We start from the raw sequence: 17,055 nt of genomic DNA, 5'->3' as shown, positions 1-17,055 counted from the left end.
TAAATTAAAGTAAGGTCAAACAAAGGAATAGAAAACAGATACAGACTAGACCAGTTAAAAATTATGATCTTTTATAGTAGCAAGAAAGTAAAAACACTGAGAATCAAAGTCAGTTGGCATCAAACTAAACCAAGAAACCAACTACTGAGTCGATTATGGAGTTATATCCCCAAATCTCTATCATGGTTACTTGGAATTTGAACAAGTCTTATGTCATAAGGAGAGATTAGATCTGAAGCAAGCAGGAAATATTTTCTTGTTCGGCAACAAGTGTCAACTTAGCATCAAGTATCTTAGATCAAAAATTTCCAACCTCAGGATGAAGTAGCAGAGTTTGATGATTGTTACTCTAGTTGAGTTGACTTATCAGATTTATTCAATAACTCTAGTTACAGAGATTTTTATAAACATTGTTAGAATAACTCCCTGTAGCTCCTACCCATTCCCACTTTGTCAATGGGCCATTAAGAAGGCCAAGCTAATCCACTTTACATAATAAAGAGTTCTCCCCTTCGGCTCCAGGGGCATGGGATTAAGGCATGATAATATTGGCCCTTTATCCAACTTGCCACATGGCATCTGAGAACTCAACCAAACCTGGATTCAAAATGCAGCCTAGAGAGTTGCCACTGCATGGCCCCATGGGAGTCTGACAACCAATCAGAATACAAGCTCAAGATCAAAGGGGGATAAAACCAGGGACTCAGCATCTCAGTCGGCCTTTCTCTTTTCTCCACTAACATTGAAGCATGTGATCACCTTTTCTGTTCAGGGCTCAAGCCATGTGACCCTGTCCACCAATAAACCATCTTTCCAAGCAGCCTCCATGTCTCCAGTGTCTTTTTGCCCACTTGGAGCCAAATCCAGAAGGACATTTCTTTCAACAGATGTAAATAGTAAATTTATCTATAGCTATTTTACAGTCCCTCCCCAGCAAACATTCTGCTGCTAGCTTTGCCCTCAAGAAATCCTCCTTAAATTCCAAGTCCACATTCACTGTAGCTCCTTCAGTAAATAAACTGTTGTTTCTCATGATTACCTAGATTATCATGGTAACTGATCTCTGTTATGCATAACTGTCAGCTACTGCCGTTTTTTGTTTGTTTGTTTGTTTCATTTTGTTTGGTTCCTGCAAAGTATTGGTTCCTAGTTATAGACTACGTCTAAACATGGAGATCCATTTTATTGTCACATCATCTTATGATATAACCTAACTTCCTCCATTAATTTAATCATCTTTTAAAGCCTGGAACTCCTGGGGTTTTCCTTTCATCTCTCTCCTTCCCACACAAATTAAAACAAAGTATGTTCAGTCTGAACTCATCTTTGTACACTTCCTTCTTTAGAGAACTTTGGATTCTTCTTCTTTAACTCCTTTGACCACCCTCCACCCCAAATGTTCGGCAATATTAAATTAGTCTTTATTAAGCAGAGTTCAGAGTTGTTGTTTCACTTAATCTTTTATTAAATAAAGTCAACGTTATTTCCAAGGTCTAAAATTCACCACATCTTTTTAGACTTGAATTATTCTGGAAATTTCCCTTCTAAGACTTTTTTCTTTAAAGTCCAATATCCCAATCCTGAACTAAATTATTTCTTGCTTTTGCATTCTACAATTCCTTGAGTCTCTATTCACTGCATTTTATTAACTGCTCATCAGGAAGCAAACTGATTTCATATGCAGTTTGAAGGAAAGCCTTGGTTTGAAGCCATCCTTAATATAGCAGGCTTCTTACTAAGCAGCAAAACCCCAAGTTTGATAGTTTCATATTGTCCATCATGTAATTGCAGGGATTAAGAAAATATATTTTATTAACCTAAAACTATGAAGTTGGACATTTTTTTGCAGGAAAACAAACTGCACCAATTTCTCCTGCAAAAGCAGAAAATTATCTATTTGTTTATTTATTTACTTTATTTACTGTCCTTTTTACTTACTTTAATTTTAATTAATTAAATTCTTTTTATTGTTGCTTTGCATGTATACTGAGAACTTCTGCACCAGAGACAAATTCATTGTATGTCTAATCACATTTGGCCAATAAATCTATTCTATTCTATTCCATTCCATTCCATTCCATTCTGCCTGCAATTTGGCAGTTCCAGTCTTACTCAAGGTTGATTCAACCTTCCATCCTTTGGAGGTGGGTAAAATGAGGACCCAGATTGTTGGGGGCAAAATGCTGACTCTGTAAACCACTTAGAGAGGGCTGTAAAGCACTGTGAAGCGATATATAAGTCTAAGTACTATTGCTATTCTCCACCATTCTGTCAGAACTGAAGAAGCTTCTTGGATGAGAATCAAAACATCTTCAAGAAAAAACCAAAGTCCAGTTGCCTTTTGAAAAAGCACCTTTAGTACAAACTGCATCTAATAATTGCATATTGCATATCCCTAGTTGTTTGGGTGAAGCTTAAGTAGGTTTAACACTTAACATTTTAGTTTTAAGTGCTTTCTGCAGAACAGTAATAAATATTCACCACTTAATTTTCTCTCCATATTTCTCTAGAGTATTAAAAATATTTAGGGGAGGAGGAGGAGAGAAGGATAGGAATATCTCATCCAAAAGAGGAACCTTAAAAAGGAGATAGGGAAGCAGTTTAGCAAGTTCTTCTAGTTCTCAATCCTTTTCTAAATACTGTTTAGTGCTGAGATGTTCTTGCTTTAGCAATAACGAGCAAAGTGTTGGAAAGACACCTTATGGAGATAGTTGAATAATAATACGAATAGCTGCTGGGCTTCTATCCTGAGCATGCAAAAAATACACAATTGCTGATCGTCCACTAAAATACAGTTAGCTGTTGCCTAACAACAATTCTTTTAGTGAACATTCAAAGTTACAGTGGCACTGAAAAAAGGTGACTTATGACCATTTTTCACATTTACAACCATTGTAGCATCTCCATTGTCAGAAGATAAGAATTTGGGTGCTAGGCAATTCACTCATATTTATGACACATAGTGCCCCGGGTCATGTGATCACCTTTTGCACCCTTCTGACACGCAGTCAAGGTGGAAGGCAGATTTGTGACTAAGTTTGTGACTAACTTAACAACTGCAGTGACTCACTTAACAACCTTGGCAAAAAGGTCATAAAATGGAGCAAAACTCAACTGATGTCTCGCTTAGCAACAGAAATTTTGGGCTCAATTGTGGTGCCAAGACTTACTTGTTCTGGAAGTATTTCCTGTTATTAGAAGATAATGAGTTAGAGATAATCGTAGTGAAAGTGGTATTTTCATACCATATACTACAGCATTGACACAGTGGCAGAGAACTGGAGCAAAATCATGGGTATGTTCGGAGTACCCATTTTCCCCAAGGCAGACTGCCTCGGAATAGGAAGCTTTAATCGAAGAAGGACGTACCCTTTGTGCAATCAAACTCGGGAAGAAAGGCGGCCCTGAGGCTGAGCGGCTTTGCTCGCCGAGCGGTCCGACGTTCGACAACCTGCTTGATTTTTAGGTGGTGCGATTGCCGGGGAGGGGGGGGAGGGTATTTAAACCGGAGCCACTGAAATCGGGGTAGCGTCCCTCTCCGGCTAGCCGAAAGCGAAGCAATAGCTTGGGGAGGGGTCGAAAGGTGACAGCGAGGGTGGCCGGGACTTGCAGCCCAATTTGGTCTGGTTCCTGGGCTCTCGTCAAGGACCGAGTCCCGTTCTCCCCAAGGACGCCTCTCATTAGGATGGGGGCGGTGGGGGCGGGCGGAGAGGGCCAAAACTGAAAGAGAGAGAGAGAGAGAGAGAGAGAGAGAGAGAGAGAGAGAGAGAGAGAGAGAGAGAGAGAGGGAGAGGGGGAAAGGGAGAAATAGAGAGAAAGGGAGAAAGAAAAGAGAGGGAGAGGAGAGAGAGAGGGTGGGAGAAGGGGCAGAGAGAGGGAGACAGAGAGAGAGAGGGCGGGACAGGGAGAGGAGGGAGAGAGAGACACACAGAGAGAGAAGAGAAGGAGGGCAAGAGAGCGGTGGAGAGGGGGAAAAAGAAACGGGGAGAAAGAGAAGAGAGAGAGAGGAAAGGCGGGGGGAGAGATTGGCTGACTGCCTCGCCTTTGCAATGACACCCGAAGCTGCCTGGCTCCTGTGCTTCGCCTTGGCCTCCTCTTCCTCCTCGCTCCCTTCCTCCGGGGTAGCAGGTAAGTCTGTCCCAGGCTCAGGTGGGACGGGGAGGTCGAGCCGAGGCAGCCCCTCCCCACCCCTCCCCGCCGCCAAATTTGTCCTCAGAGGCGCCGCCGCCTTTTCTCCGGGCTGGGGCAGCGCCTCTCCTCAGAAGGGCTGCGGGGGTCCTCCGTCCTCTGGACGCGCCCGGCGGGTTTACCCGTGGACGAGAGGACGGCTGGTGGGCGAACGCGGGTTTCTTTCTTTCTGCCTCGTCGCTTCAACCCTCTCCGCAAAAGCTGCCTCCCTGCCCCGCGCAGCTTCGAAGCCTCGTATTTTCCTTGGGGTGGGGTGGGGTGGGGGGCTTCCCCGTCTTTCCCCGACCTGTTGCCTCCGGCCGAGCGTGTTTTCGGGGTGCGCTCAGCTCGCGGAGGGCTGACCCTCGGGAATCCCGGGTGGGTTGCAAGAGCTCGGGAGGCGGCAGGTGGGGACGAGAAAGAGGCGGGCAGGATGAGGTTAGGCGCCCCTTCTTCCCTGGGACAGGAGCGTCTTCGGAAGAGGAAGGGGAACTGGATTGGGAATGGAGGGGGGGGGGACACAGAACTTGATTTTCCCTGCAGTAAATGGGAGAGAGAAAAAGAAGGAAATTCAAAAATATTTTTCTTTTCTTTTTGGAGACCGCCTGGGCAAGTCCCTGAGGTTTCCTTGATGAGATTTTTTCAGGGAGCAGTTTCTCTTTGCCTCCTTACTAGGGCTGAGAGAAAGTGGCTGGCCCAAAGTCACCCAGCTGTTTTTCTGCCTAAAGCGGGACTAGAACTCTCCCTGGTGTCTAGTTTGGTAACTAAACTGCTGTCAAAAGCAACATTTTGTCCCCTTTTGGTTGTTCTGTAGAAGGGAGTGAGTGGAAGAGGCAGAGGCATCGCATTTCTTTGCGAGGGAGTCCTGTGGTTCCTAAATTATGATAAGGAATAAAAGGGAATAACCAAATTCTACATTACATTACTGCTGTGTAAATTGATGTGACTTAAAAAAAAATGGTGATATTTGGTTGTGAAAGGGGGTGGAGGGTAATGATAATCTCTCCTGCGCTTGATGAAAGTTGCAATTCTGGGACTGAACTCTATTGAATTTGACTAGGCCTGTTTCTGAATAAACATGCCCTGAACTCAGATGCCAATCACTTAAATTCATTTTGTGACATTATTCTTAACCACCCAGATTCCCAACCCCTCTCCATTTAATAATAAACTAATCAATGATTTAAGCAATCCTGGTTAATCTAAAACAGTGTAAATCAGGCTATATTTTCTCTCTCTCTTGCCCAGAAGTAATTAACTAAAATAAATTAGGCAGTACGTAGGTAATTAATTATCCATGAAATACCTGGGGGTATTCTTATTATTGCACTCCTTTATTCTGGCTTTTCACCAATAATTTCATGACATGACTCATTTTATTTTCCTTTGCCAACCATCCAGCAATGCAAATTAAGTTGAAGGTTTGTGTCTAGTGGCTGAACTGTACCTTAATCCCAGATGTCTCCTAATTTCTATGTCCTAAATGTTACAGATAATTGCTTGGTGTTTTTCAATCCAGCTGCGTATTTCATTAAAGTCAACCAACCCTGTGAGAGAAAATCATGCTGTTCTGATTGCTTATGATTCATACACCACAACATGCTTTGCAGATATAAAATGTAAACTAATAATACATCTTGTACTATAAATGGGGCAACGGATAGTGCATACATGAGAACCTTCTCTTACGCAATATTTACATAAATAAATCAGCATTTGATGAAAACCTAATCTTTCATCTCTCCCTTCAAATTTGGTGATGACGGCGATCATCTCAGGCGCAGCAAAAATGAAAGGCTTGGTTGATCAAAGCAGAATAATGTTGATGGGGTAGAGAGATGAAGAGAAAGGAACATGTTGAGGTGGAAAAGCTGCCTGCAGCACTGAACTCTCCACATCTCCACATTAATCTTCCTTCACTTCATGGCAATGTTCTGCTTTTCACAGGCGAAACCGGGCAATCTTTGTTTGCGCCAGCTGTTGTCATGGGAAAGAGACAAATAAATGATGAAGTCAACAGACAGGAGACTTGGGAAGTGGACTTGAACCAACCATCAGAATCAGCCATAGGAACCCCGAACCAACCATGTAAGGTTTGTTTGTGTATATGCTTATATATATATTTAGAATCAAAAATTCTATTTGCTGACAAATGGCATCCCAGGTGGGAAAGGAAAGTTGGAATTTGAGGCAACCACCATTTGTTCTTCTGCCTGGGAAAATCTCAGCTTCGATGTACTGAAACACTTGGTTAAAGAAATTGATGTGTGGAACATGAAACTGGTAGTCATTATAATCATTCTTTGCTTTGTCAACCACATTTCATGATTACCCTCTTTCCCATGCTTGTTGCAAATAAATAAGGTAGCTTGCTACAAGAAGTTTTTAAAAAACCCACCAAGTTGAAGAAGTTTATAATTTATCTAATTTGCTTAGGATAGCTATGTGAAAGTAGACAAATTTCAAGACATTAATTTAAAACGTATATACAAATTAAATAGGAAAAAATAAACTTAAGGGTGGTAGTTTTAGAAACTGAGAATCCTGCTGCATATTCCATAAATTCAAGTTCATTAGCGGTGCCATCTTAAACATTCTTGCTTTAGATGTCACACCCATAAATATACCACCTAAATAAACATGATCCAAGGTAGATCCAAGGTCTTTTGGAGAGTATTTGAACAACTGTTTTTGCCTTTAAGTCTAAATAATTATGCATCACCCATGCAAAGCTGGTGACAGGCCTTAAATAACGCAAATGACATTGTCAACAAACCTCCACAAAGCTTCTCATGGATGGGAAAATTAAACATCATGTTTGTCAGATACATTTAAACAATGAGACCAGGATACGATGTGAACCTTGCTCCCCGGATGCTCCCTAGACATCCAGTTTTCTTTTTTTAGAAACAATTTTGTTTATAAATTGTGTTTTTAATTTGTAACACAAACAGGGGAAAATGTTAGATCTTCATGCTCCTGTGTGACCACTGCAGGGCTGCCCCCCCTCCCTCTTTTAAATAAACTTTGTGCAAATAATGAAGCCTTAGCTGAAAGATGCCAGAACATTCCTTGTGGTACACCTTCAACATTTGGCATATCTGGGAGGGAAACTCCCAGATCTGTGCTTGCTCTACATCAGGAGTGACAAACTCAAGGCCTGCGGGAAGGATCCAGCCAGCGGGGTGCTTAGATCTGACCCACAGGGCCACCCTGGAAACAGCGAAGGACCGGCCTGTGGTGTCTCTGCCAGTGAAAACAGCACTTGGGAGGCTGCGATGGCCTCCTGCAACCCTCTGCCAGCGAAAATGGAGCGAGCTCCGTTTTCACTGGCAGAGGGTTGCAGGAGGCCATCGCAGCCTCCCAAGCTCGGTTTTCACTGGCAGAGATACCATGGGCCACCATAGGCACCCCGAACACAAGTGATGTCAAGCTGGCCACGCCCACCCAGTCCGCAAGGTCAAACATAACCCTGATGCAGCCCTCAATGAAATTGAGTTTGATACCCCTGCTCTACAGCTACAATCTTCCTCAAGCAAATCTGCCCTTCATATTTGTTGCACAATTCTCAGTCCTCCCTGGACAGGAATGATCAAGGTGGCCGATGATACTCTGCGTTGTGTACTGGAATATTGCCTTTTGCAGTAATTTGATTCTGAGATTTCACTCTGATGTTAATGGCTAAGTAAGAATGGCTTTGGAAATGTAGCACTGTCACCAAGTCAAGCCAGCTCCAGTCCTTGTTGAGGTATTGCTCCAGTGGTTACTGCTCAGAACGGCTATTTCAAGTATCTCAATGTGTTGTGCAAGGAAGACAAAGGAGACGAGGCAGGATAGAAAAGGACCAATTCTGGCAAATACCAGACCATCCAGTTAGTTCAGAAGCATAAAAGCCACACAATATTTACTTTGTGTAAATATATTGCCTGTCCCCAATTCAAAGGCTTTGCAATTAGTAAATAAAAGGACAAGTGATTCTCACATTTAAAATCCTGCACCCATTGCTCCCTTGCCCAACCCACATCTCACCAGCATTGCTTTTATTTCCAAAGTTTCTTACTAAGATTATCTTTTCAAGAAGAATTCCGTGAGGAAGATCCCATAATATTGGTGTGGTTTCAGAACTCACATGATAGACCAGTGTTGGCAAACCTTTTTGGCATCAAGTGCCGAAATGGGAGCATGCACATGGGGGAGTGTCGAAAACCGGAAGAGCAGCACCCTTGGGTGCCTGGAAGCTGAGCTTTACGGTTTCCAGCATGCACAAAGACCAGCTGCCAGCACGTATGTGGACGCCAGAAACAAGAAGCTCAACTTCCCGGTGCATGCATGCACATCAGAGGGCTGCTCTTCCAGTTAAGCTCTTCCAGCATTCCCACATGCGCGAAGACTAGTTGGAACCTGGAAGAGCAATGGGCGATGGCTGGCGTGCCCGGAGAGCTGTCTTTGGATCTTCACTTCTGGCACACGTGCCATGGGTTTGCCATCATGGTGATAGACCATTGTTCTCATCACATCTCGTCTCAGAGAACACCAAGGATCCCTCATTGTTCTCATCCTTTAAAGTCTCTCTTTTGTTTGTGTGTGTGTGTGTTTTGGAACACAGGGACACTATCCCATGCTGGAAAATCGGTGAAGATATTGAACAAGGATGCTTATGGGTCTGGGGTTGCCACTCCTTCCCAGAACAAGTCTCTACGAGGCAGCGGCATTAGCTACATCGAGACGGCTGAGCACACGAAGGACCAGTTCTTATCTCGAGATGAGTGGAATCCTTTGGAAGTGAAAGCATTAAACACACTCCAGCTACTCTTGGATAAAAGGAAAAATGTGAAAAAATCAGTGGAGAATCAGACAGGCTTAAGGAAGCAGTCCTTGCGGGATGCCAAAGGCCTTCCTTCCCTTAGTCATGAGGAGGCCTCTCTCGCTACCACTTACTTGAGTCAAAGGAACCAAATCAGCAGAAACCATCTCCGCTTGGAATCTGCCAACAGCATCTCTACTTCCTTCCATCCACCTGGATATCCCCACTGCCAAGGCAGACTTCTAGTGGAAGCATCCATGTTGAAAAACACAGGGTCAAATGTTGGTCAACACTTTGGTGATTTGAATCAACTCAACCGGCCTGGGAAGAAAAACCCTTACCACAAATTCCATGGTTTCTTCCGAAATATCACTAAACCCTATTGGTTCACAAACCGACAGACTCCGAGCTTACTGAAAGACTTTAGCGCCTTTAAGATTGGTAAGCAACTTGAGAGCATGTAATCAATCAAAAATATGTAGGCCGTCCTCAATTTACAACAGTTCATTTGGTGACTATTCAAAGTTAGAACGTCACTGAATAAAGTGACTTACGACCATTTTTCTCAGTTACGAGCTTTGCAGCATCCATGGTCATGTGCTCAACACTTGGATTCTTGGCAACTGATTCATATTTATGATGGTTGCTGTGTCCCGTGATCATGTGTGGTCACCTTTTGCGATCTTCTGACAAGCAAAGTCAATGGGGAAGCCAGATTCATTTAACAACTAGGTTACTAACTTAAATACTTAAGTGATTCACTTCACAACTGTGGCACAAAAGGCCATAAAATGGGACAAAACTAACTGAACAAATCTTTCGCTTGGTGACAGAAATTTTGGGCTCAATTGTGGTTGTAAGATGAGGACTACCAGTATTCCAGATTCTTCAACAATGCATATTTATATATTTATAATTTTAAACTTTTGCACTCAACAAATTATTTTTTTCCCTATTCTTTAAAAATAATGTGTTTTTCTCCCTCTTTATCACCTGTGTAATTGGGTTACCTCCTGGAGGGAAGGGGAGATGACGGCATAGTTCTGGTCACAAACTCAGATGTTATACAGCCAAGAAGCAGTGCTGTAGCAAAACTATTTCATTTGTACTGTTTTAAATCATTAGAAAATCAGCACAGTTTAAATACCCTCTACATACTGGATGTTAGGAGCAGGGGTGGGCTGATACAGGTTTGTCCGGGTTCGGGAGAACCTGTAGCTAACATTATGGCTAGGTTGGAGAACCTCCAAATCCCACCCCTGGCGGGCCCCGCTCCACCTGCCCTTCCCCTCCCACCCCACCTTGCCCTTTCCAGGAGTCTCCACGTGGCCTGTTTTGGGTGTGAGGTAAATGCAAGGCCCACACGGAGGCTCAGGGAGGGGGAAAAACAGGCCTCCTGGAAATTCCAGAAGGCTGGAAATGTCCTCATTTCTGACCTCTGGAAGGCCTCTGGAGCCTGGGAGGCAGTTTTCAGCCTTCCAGAGGCTCGAGGAAAGTCTCTGGAGCCTGGGGAGGGCAGAAAATGGGCCTCCCTCCAGCCATGGTGCACGAGGCCGAGTAGGCTCACCATAGCCACCCACGCTCACCCAGCAACTGGACAGAGAACCCATTGCTGAAATTTTTAAAGCCCACCCCTGGTTAGGAGGGAACTTGCTGGGAAGCTGACGTTTTAAGCATGTCCATGGAAGATAGGACTGGTGCCAGGAATTACTGAGCTGCTATCCCAGGACAGAAAGCAAGGTTAAGTTGTGAAGATCCTGAAGGTTTTGGGAGAGGACACTACCATCCAGGAACTCAGCTTTGCTCACTATGATAATTGGACAAGAGGAATATTCGATCATTAACATTGAGACAGTACCAATCACAATGGTTTTAGATAATGTTTTCTGATCAGAAAACCAACTGCAAATTTTTATCATCTGTCAACCTCCCATCAGAGTTTCCCTAAAATATTTTATTTTTGGGTTCTACTTCTGACTCAGAAAAAAGAGGCCTACAATAGTCCTTGTCTTGCAAACATAACTGATCTTGGAATTTCCATTGTAAGCCATGATGGTTTTAAGTTAAGGCACTCACATGATTGGACCCAATTTCATGTCTTTTGAAGTGGTCATTAATCAATATATTCTTATGAACATTTTTCTGCAGGAAACTGTTTAAAAAGGCCAGAAACCAACGTGGTCATGTGACCATGGAACATTGCAAAGGACCATAAAAGTGAGCCAGCTGCCAAGAGCATGAAATGTGCTCCTGTGACCACAGGGGTGGGCATACAGCCATGGGAATTCCAGAACCAGATTGTAAATATATTTTTTTTGCGGGGGAGGGATCTCCATTGTAAATTCGGTTGCTAAGCAACTGGCCATTAACTAAGGACTACTTTTGTAAGTTGCAGCTCTCTGATAAGCTAAGGTAGAGCTGTTTCATACTAGAAAATTAATGATATCTGAAACATCTTAGAAGTAACTAAGAGTCATCAGAGATTCGTTTATTCATGGGTTTCATTGCCTGATTATTGTAATTATTAAGATGGATCCTTCTCTCTTTGCATTCCTTCACACTCATTTCTGTTCATTTTGATTTTATTATAGATGTTGACAATCTAGAAGTATGTTTGACTGGTTGCAAGAGGGAACGGGAGGAAGTAGAGGCTTACTGTAGCAGTGAATTTGGTAAGATCACCCTGTTAACTGGTGGGCATAGTTCATGCACTCATGTTACTTGTAAATATAATTTCTTTTCCAAGCATTTTCTGTTATTGTTTCATAGAACTACCAAATAAAATTATCTCAGGGGGCCAGAGAGAATAATTTCTTCCCTTCCCTTCAAAATCGGGGATAGGGATAACATCCAATTTAACTGTACTAGTTTTTTTAGACTGCTATTAAATTCAGTTGGATTAAATGTTTCAGGCTTCCTATTGCTAGCATAGCTTTATTGTGACCCAAACTCAAAATATACCGTACATGAGAAAACTAGGAAGAAGCAAAAATACATTTTACAGGGCTTAAAATATCTTGCCTGTTGGAGCACGCTCTTAACCAAATACTGAGGACATTTTCTTTTCCACATTCTCACAGTACTTAATGGCATTTTAACAATATCGCATGCACACTGAAGGCGGTTTATATTATGCAATGCTTTTTTTTTTAGAAATAGCCTTCCTTCATTGTAAAATGAAAGGCAACATCCCACTTAATTTTCCACTCTTTTCTTTATAAAAAGCGGTGAATGGAATTGTTCATGATATTGCCATGATATACAAAGGAACGTATTTGGTGACCATGCTGGTGAACAAAAATGGACTCTACAAGACAAATCGGCTGTTCCTCAACCCTGATGGTTACTTCTTTCGAGCTCAAATGCTTGTTGTGGATGCCCTGAATTGTAGCAAACACTGTCCAGACTTTCAGCTCGGTAAATAAAGAAAGCCTTTTCTCCTAATCTCTATCATTCTCTCTCTCTCTCTCCTATCATCTGTCTGTCTGTCTGTCTGTCTGTCTGTCTGTCTGTCTGTCTGTCTATCTATCTATCTATCTATCTATCTATCTATCTATCTATCTATCTATCATCTATCACCTATCTATTGCTATCATCTCTATCTCTATTATCATCTATCTCTATCATTTCCTATCATCCATTTAACCTATCATCTCTGTGTCTCTCCCTCTCTATCTTGTATGCCACCCAAGTCTCAATGTCTCTTTAGAAGCTCTGAAAAGGTCAAGTACAAGAGGCCAAGCATATCACCAAGGGCAATGTATAGTATTCCACATAATAAGTACGACTGGGAAGGCCTTTTCTGTAATTCTCATCCCCCTCAAATCACATTGAATTGGGCACGTAAGCACTTGTTCTCTAGATTAGTGTTTCTCAACCTTCACAATTTAAGGATATATGGACAATTGAATTGCCCAAACTCCCCAACCAAACAACCTTCTCAAGTCTGACACAGCCTAGCTCAGGGCCATCAGGAAGAATGGGAGGGCAAAAGGAAGGAAGGAAGGAAGGAAGGAAGGAAGGAAGGAAGGAAGGAAGGAAGGAAGGAAGGAAGGAAGGAAGGAAGGATCATTAGAATATGCAGTGTCTACATGCAACTGGTCAGTAAGACAAATCCTTCTTTTCTTGCATGCTTGTAATTTAAGAAACAATGCAAAAGGAAAAGAGGATAGAGGTTGAAGGGGAAATACATCCTTGTTATTCATGAATCTGGGTCAAAGAACAACAAATAAACTGTTCTTCTCTTCTCTTTTTGTTCTACTGCAAGCCTTAACATCTTTAATTGGCAGCAAGTAAGGGATAGGGACTCTCAGAGATGTACCCAAACCAAACTAGACTCAGTGGCAGGGAGTACAATAAATATTTCCAGAAACTGTCCCCAAAAGGGCTACAAGAAAGATAGCCAACTCTTCTTCATCCAATGGAATCCGCTGCATTCGGAGTATACTAACAAGCCATGTAATTAATGGGAAATGACAGGCCTAGTATGGAGATGAAGTTCCTTATGGAAATGTTCCATTGTCTTCAGTGATTATGCAGATTATGCAGCCTGGTTTTATAATATGGCCCCAAGAAGTTCAGAATGAAGAGTTGTGCTGTTTACCTTAGTTCCTACCATTAGGATCGAAGGAAGAAAATGTTGCAGAGAGAAGGATTGGAGGATATGACTTTCTACTGGCAAGAGCCTTAAATCAGAAATGGGTGAACTTATTCTCCTTGGAGACAATCGTGTTCCAGAGACCCTTCTGAGATGTAGCTTTTCTTATTTTGCAGGTGGCAGGTACATTGTGATGGGTCACCTCTATCACCGAAGAAGGCAACTGCCTTCGCTTCTGCAAGGGCTGGTGAGAGGCCGTCTGCGGCCGGGAGACGGACTCCTTTGCAGAGGCAACAGCTACATGAAGAGGTTCAACAGAAGGCGGGATCAAAAGGTGCAAGGGGCAGCTCGGTCCAAGTGTGGATGAGAAGGCAACTCTGCCATCACTTTCTCTGGCTCTGAAAGCAGTTTTGGAGTGACAGGTGGATAAAAAATGTTCTCTGGTTTTGCTACAGGCCGATAACACTTTTGGTCTGAAAAATCGCTTGCTTTTGCTGTTAAAAGAAGGAACTGGAGCCTGCTGCAGTCTCTTTAATTTTATCACCCAGTTATCAAGGCATGATATTTACTCCCTGTAATTAATCTCTATTAACTGATCTGCTTGGTCAGATCGAAGTCAACCAGCTATCCAGGTACCTTTAGAGATTATCTTCTACATACTTTCTTCAGTGTTGTCACATGAAAAGATATACTTAAATATTTACAAAATGTGAGGTGTGTACTCACTTCTGTGATATACTGTACTTCATGATTATTAGCTCCTAGCTAATAATTCTATTCCACAACATCAATACAGGTGGTCCTTGTCATATGACTGTAATTGACCTTAGGGATTACAGTTGTACGCCATGACAGTCATGAGTCATCAGGTGACTCATTTTTACCTTGTTTTGGAACGGTTATTAAGCAAATGCCACAGTCCTTAAGCGAAGCGATTTGTCTACTTTGGGACTTTTTTTGTTGGAAACCAGAAGTAAATGCCGATTTCTGGCAAAAGTGTCATAAATCACGGTCACATGACCACAAGGCACTGCACATAGCTGTCAATGTGGGCTGATTGCTGAGCACACAAAACACAGACGTGATTGAGAGTGAGGAGCGGATGTTGGAACTTTGAAACCAAGTTGCAAGTCCCTCTGTTTTTTTTGTTTTTGTTTTTTTTTGGTTCAGAGACTACTTAGAATTATAATTTTGTTAAATGGGTTAAATTTGCAGAACATCTTCAGCCACAAAAAATAATTAATACAATACAATAGCAGAGTTGGAAGGGACCTTGGAGGTCTTCTAGTCCAACCCCCTGCCTAGGCAGGAAACCCTATACCGTTTCAGACAAATGTTCATGGGTGCATCATCACTTCAAACTGCCACTAAGTCAAGTATTATATGTAGTTCTGCATTCATTTCTAAAGTTCAAATTGTGACTTTCACAACTGTAAAAAAAAGTGATATAAACTAAATATATAAAGTGTTATCAAATAGTTGGTCAGTTTTATTAATGAGTTCATAAATGCTATTGCTAATATAGAAATAAAGCATTGAAACATTTTGAGAGATATTTATATAAGTGATGTGAATTCAAATGCGAACGCTATATGACAGGAATATGGCAGCGATGTAAAAGAAAGTGTTAATACTGCTAGAAATAATTACAATATTGTATCAGAATTGTAAAATCTAGGAGGGGGAAAAGTGAATGGGTTGGAAAAATGCAGACACCAATGACACTAAGCAAGTGAATTTTGGGTTGGAATAATTTAGCGTGAGCGTACTTGGTTTAATAATCTAAAGGTAGAGTCATCAGCATTCTCTGTCAGCATTCTCTGTCACTATAACATTTTTTACCCAGCCAGCTAGGACTGGAATCATTTAGGAGTTTTTAACACAGTACGAGCAAAACCTTAATAAATGCCTCTTCACTTCAGATATCAGAATTTCAAACAGGTTCATATATTTCTAAGAAGCAGGAAATATTAAGTATTAAATATTAAATATTAAGTCCATGTGGTGTTATGTCAGCCCTGAAACTTTCCCAAGGTGTCTTCAATGAAAGCTCTTTATTATCACAAATAAGATTTCCTGGCAGCAGTCTGTAAGTGGGAGGAAGAGGGGAAGTAGCTTGTGTCCAATTTATCTTTGCATTCATTTCCTTATTTTGCATTCTGTATGTAACAGATACATCTACTGTAGGTATGTGTCTGTGTGATCCTAGAGTCTTCCATTACAAGATTTTCTTTGAAGAAGGAAATGTACAGCATCAGTTTTGAAAATAGTGTAGTTGTAACAAATGATACCTCTATTAAATTACCCTAACAAACAATGTATGAAGTTTTAAAAACTATTGGATGTCAATCACATGAAAGCTTTGATTCACAGGTTTCACTTGCATGTCATTTTGTTCTTGTCTAGAATTAAAATCGCCTCTTTACTGTGATGAAGCATGGTGTGTTTATTACATGACAACAGAGGTGGCATTCAGCAGGTTCTGACCAGTTCTGGAGAACCAGTAGTGTAAATTTTGTGTGGTTTGGAGAACCGGTAAATACCACCTCTGACCCGCATCTATTCTCTGCCTCCCGAGTCCCAGCTGATCGAGACGAAAAGGGGATTTTGCAGTAATCTTCAGCCTGGAGTGGAGAGGAAATGGAGGTTTTACAGTATCCTTCCCCTGCCATGCCTACCAAGTCATGCCACTCCCACAGAACTGGTAGTAAAAAAATTTGAATCCCACCATTGCATGACAATAAGGCTTTTCCATGGATTCGTAAATATGTTCCATAGATAACAAAGGCCCAGAGACTAATTTTCTATTTCTCAAAGCCTATGCCATGCCATCCATGTGATGCTGAATTTTGAGCAAAAAAGGAAGTCAGAATCCATAGAAATTAAGGATCTCAGCCCACAGGCTCTAAGACAATTAGTAACATTTATTTAACGTAGGGCTTAAGAATGTTTTAAAAGCACTTCACAATAATGATCTAATTTTAATGGAGCAATCAGTTTCCTGTTGCATACCTAAATCACCTATACAAATACAGGCAACTACTTGTAACAGCATCAAATCTTTCACAATCGAAAGGAACATTTGTTTAAGCTTTGCTGCAACCCAATCATATATCATGTTAACTCTAGTTAATAAAGTGAGAACTCTTTGAGAGCAATTTATCAATATTATTCAATATTATTCTCATACTGCAGGTTGTGTATATGCTTGAGGGTGACAGTGACTTCCTTATATCAGTTTCCACATTCAATGAATTTTACAAAATTTATCTCTGGAAAAAAATCTGTTTAGTACTGGGCTGTAAGAGGTAGTTAATTTCTCACTGTTCCAGAATCATAGATTGAGATTTAATCTATTAATAAAAGACTGGCAGAAGCAACCTTTCTATGAGAAGAAAAGTTAAGGCTTAGCAAGGAATCCTTTTAGGTCTGGGGAAATGCTGTTCTTTTTCTCAAGTTACAAGCAGTGGATTCCTTAATATAATAC

General features: G+C 41.6%; 1 protein-coding gene across 1 annotated transcript; it reads left to right on the top strand.

Annotated features, from left to right (window-relative positions):
* The first annotated feature begins 3,934 nt into the window (after positions 1 to 3,934).
* Positions 3,935 to 15,999, top strand: CUNH17orf58 (chromosome unknown C17orf58 homolog). The gene is made up of 6 exons (XM_087710247.1): positions 3,935 to 4,128; positions 6,115 to 6,255; positions 8,774 to 9,412; positions 11,563 to 11,643; positions 12,197 to 12,388; positions 13,745 to 15,999. Exons 1-6 carry the CDS (start codon positions 4,050 to 4,052, stop codon positions 13,933 to 13,935), a joined length of 1,323 nt encoding a protein of 440 aa, XP_087566373.1. The 5' UTR covers positions 3,935 to 4,049; the 3' UTR covers positions 13,936 to 15,999.
* Positions 16,000 to 17,055: the final 1,056 nt, after the last annotated feature.

Source organism: Thamnophis sirtalis, unplaced genomic scaffold (assembly GCF_051295495.1).
Source record: "Thamnophis sirtalis isolate CommonGarterSnake01/CBP01778 unplaced genomic scaffold, rThaSir2_p1.2 scaffold_3, whole genome shotgun sequence".
NCBI classification, from domain to species: Eukaryota; Metazoa; Chordata; class Lepidosauria; order Squamata; family Natricidae; genus Thamnophis; species Thamnophis sirtalis.
This window is presented reverse-complemented; position numbering and strand designations above follow the sequence as displayed.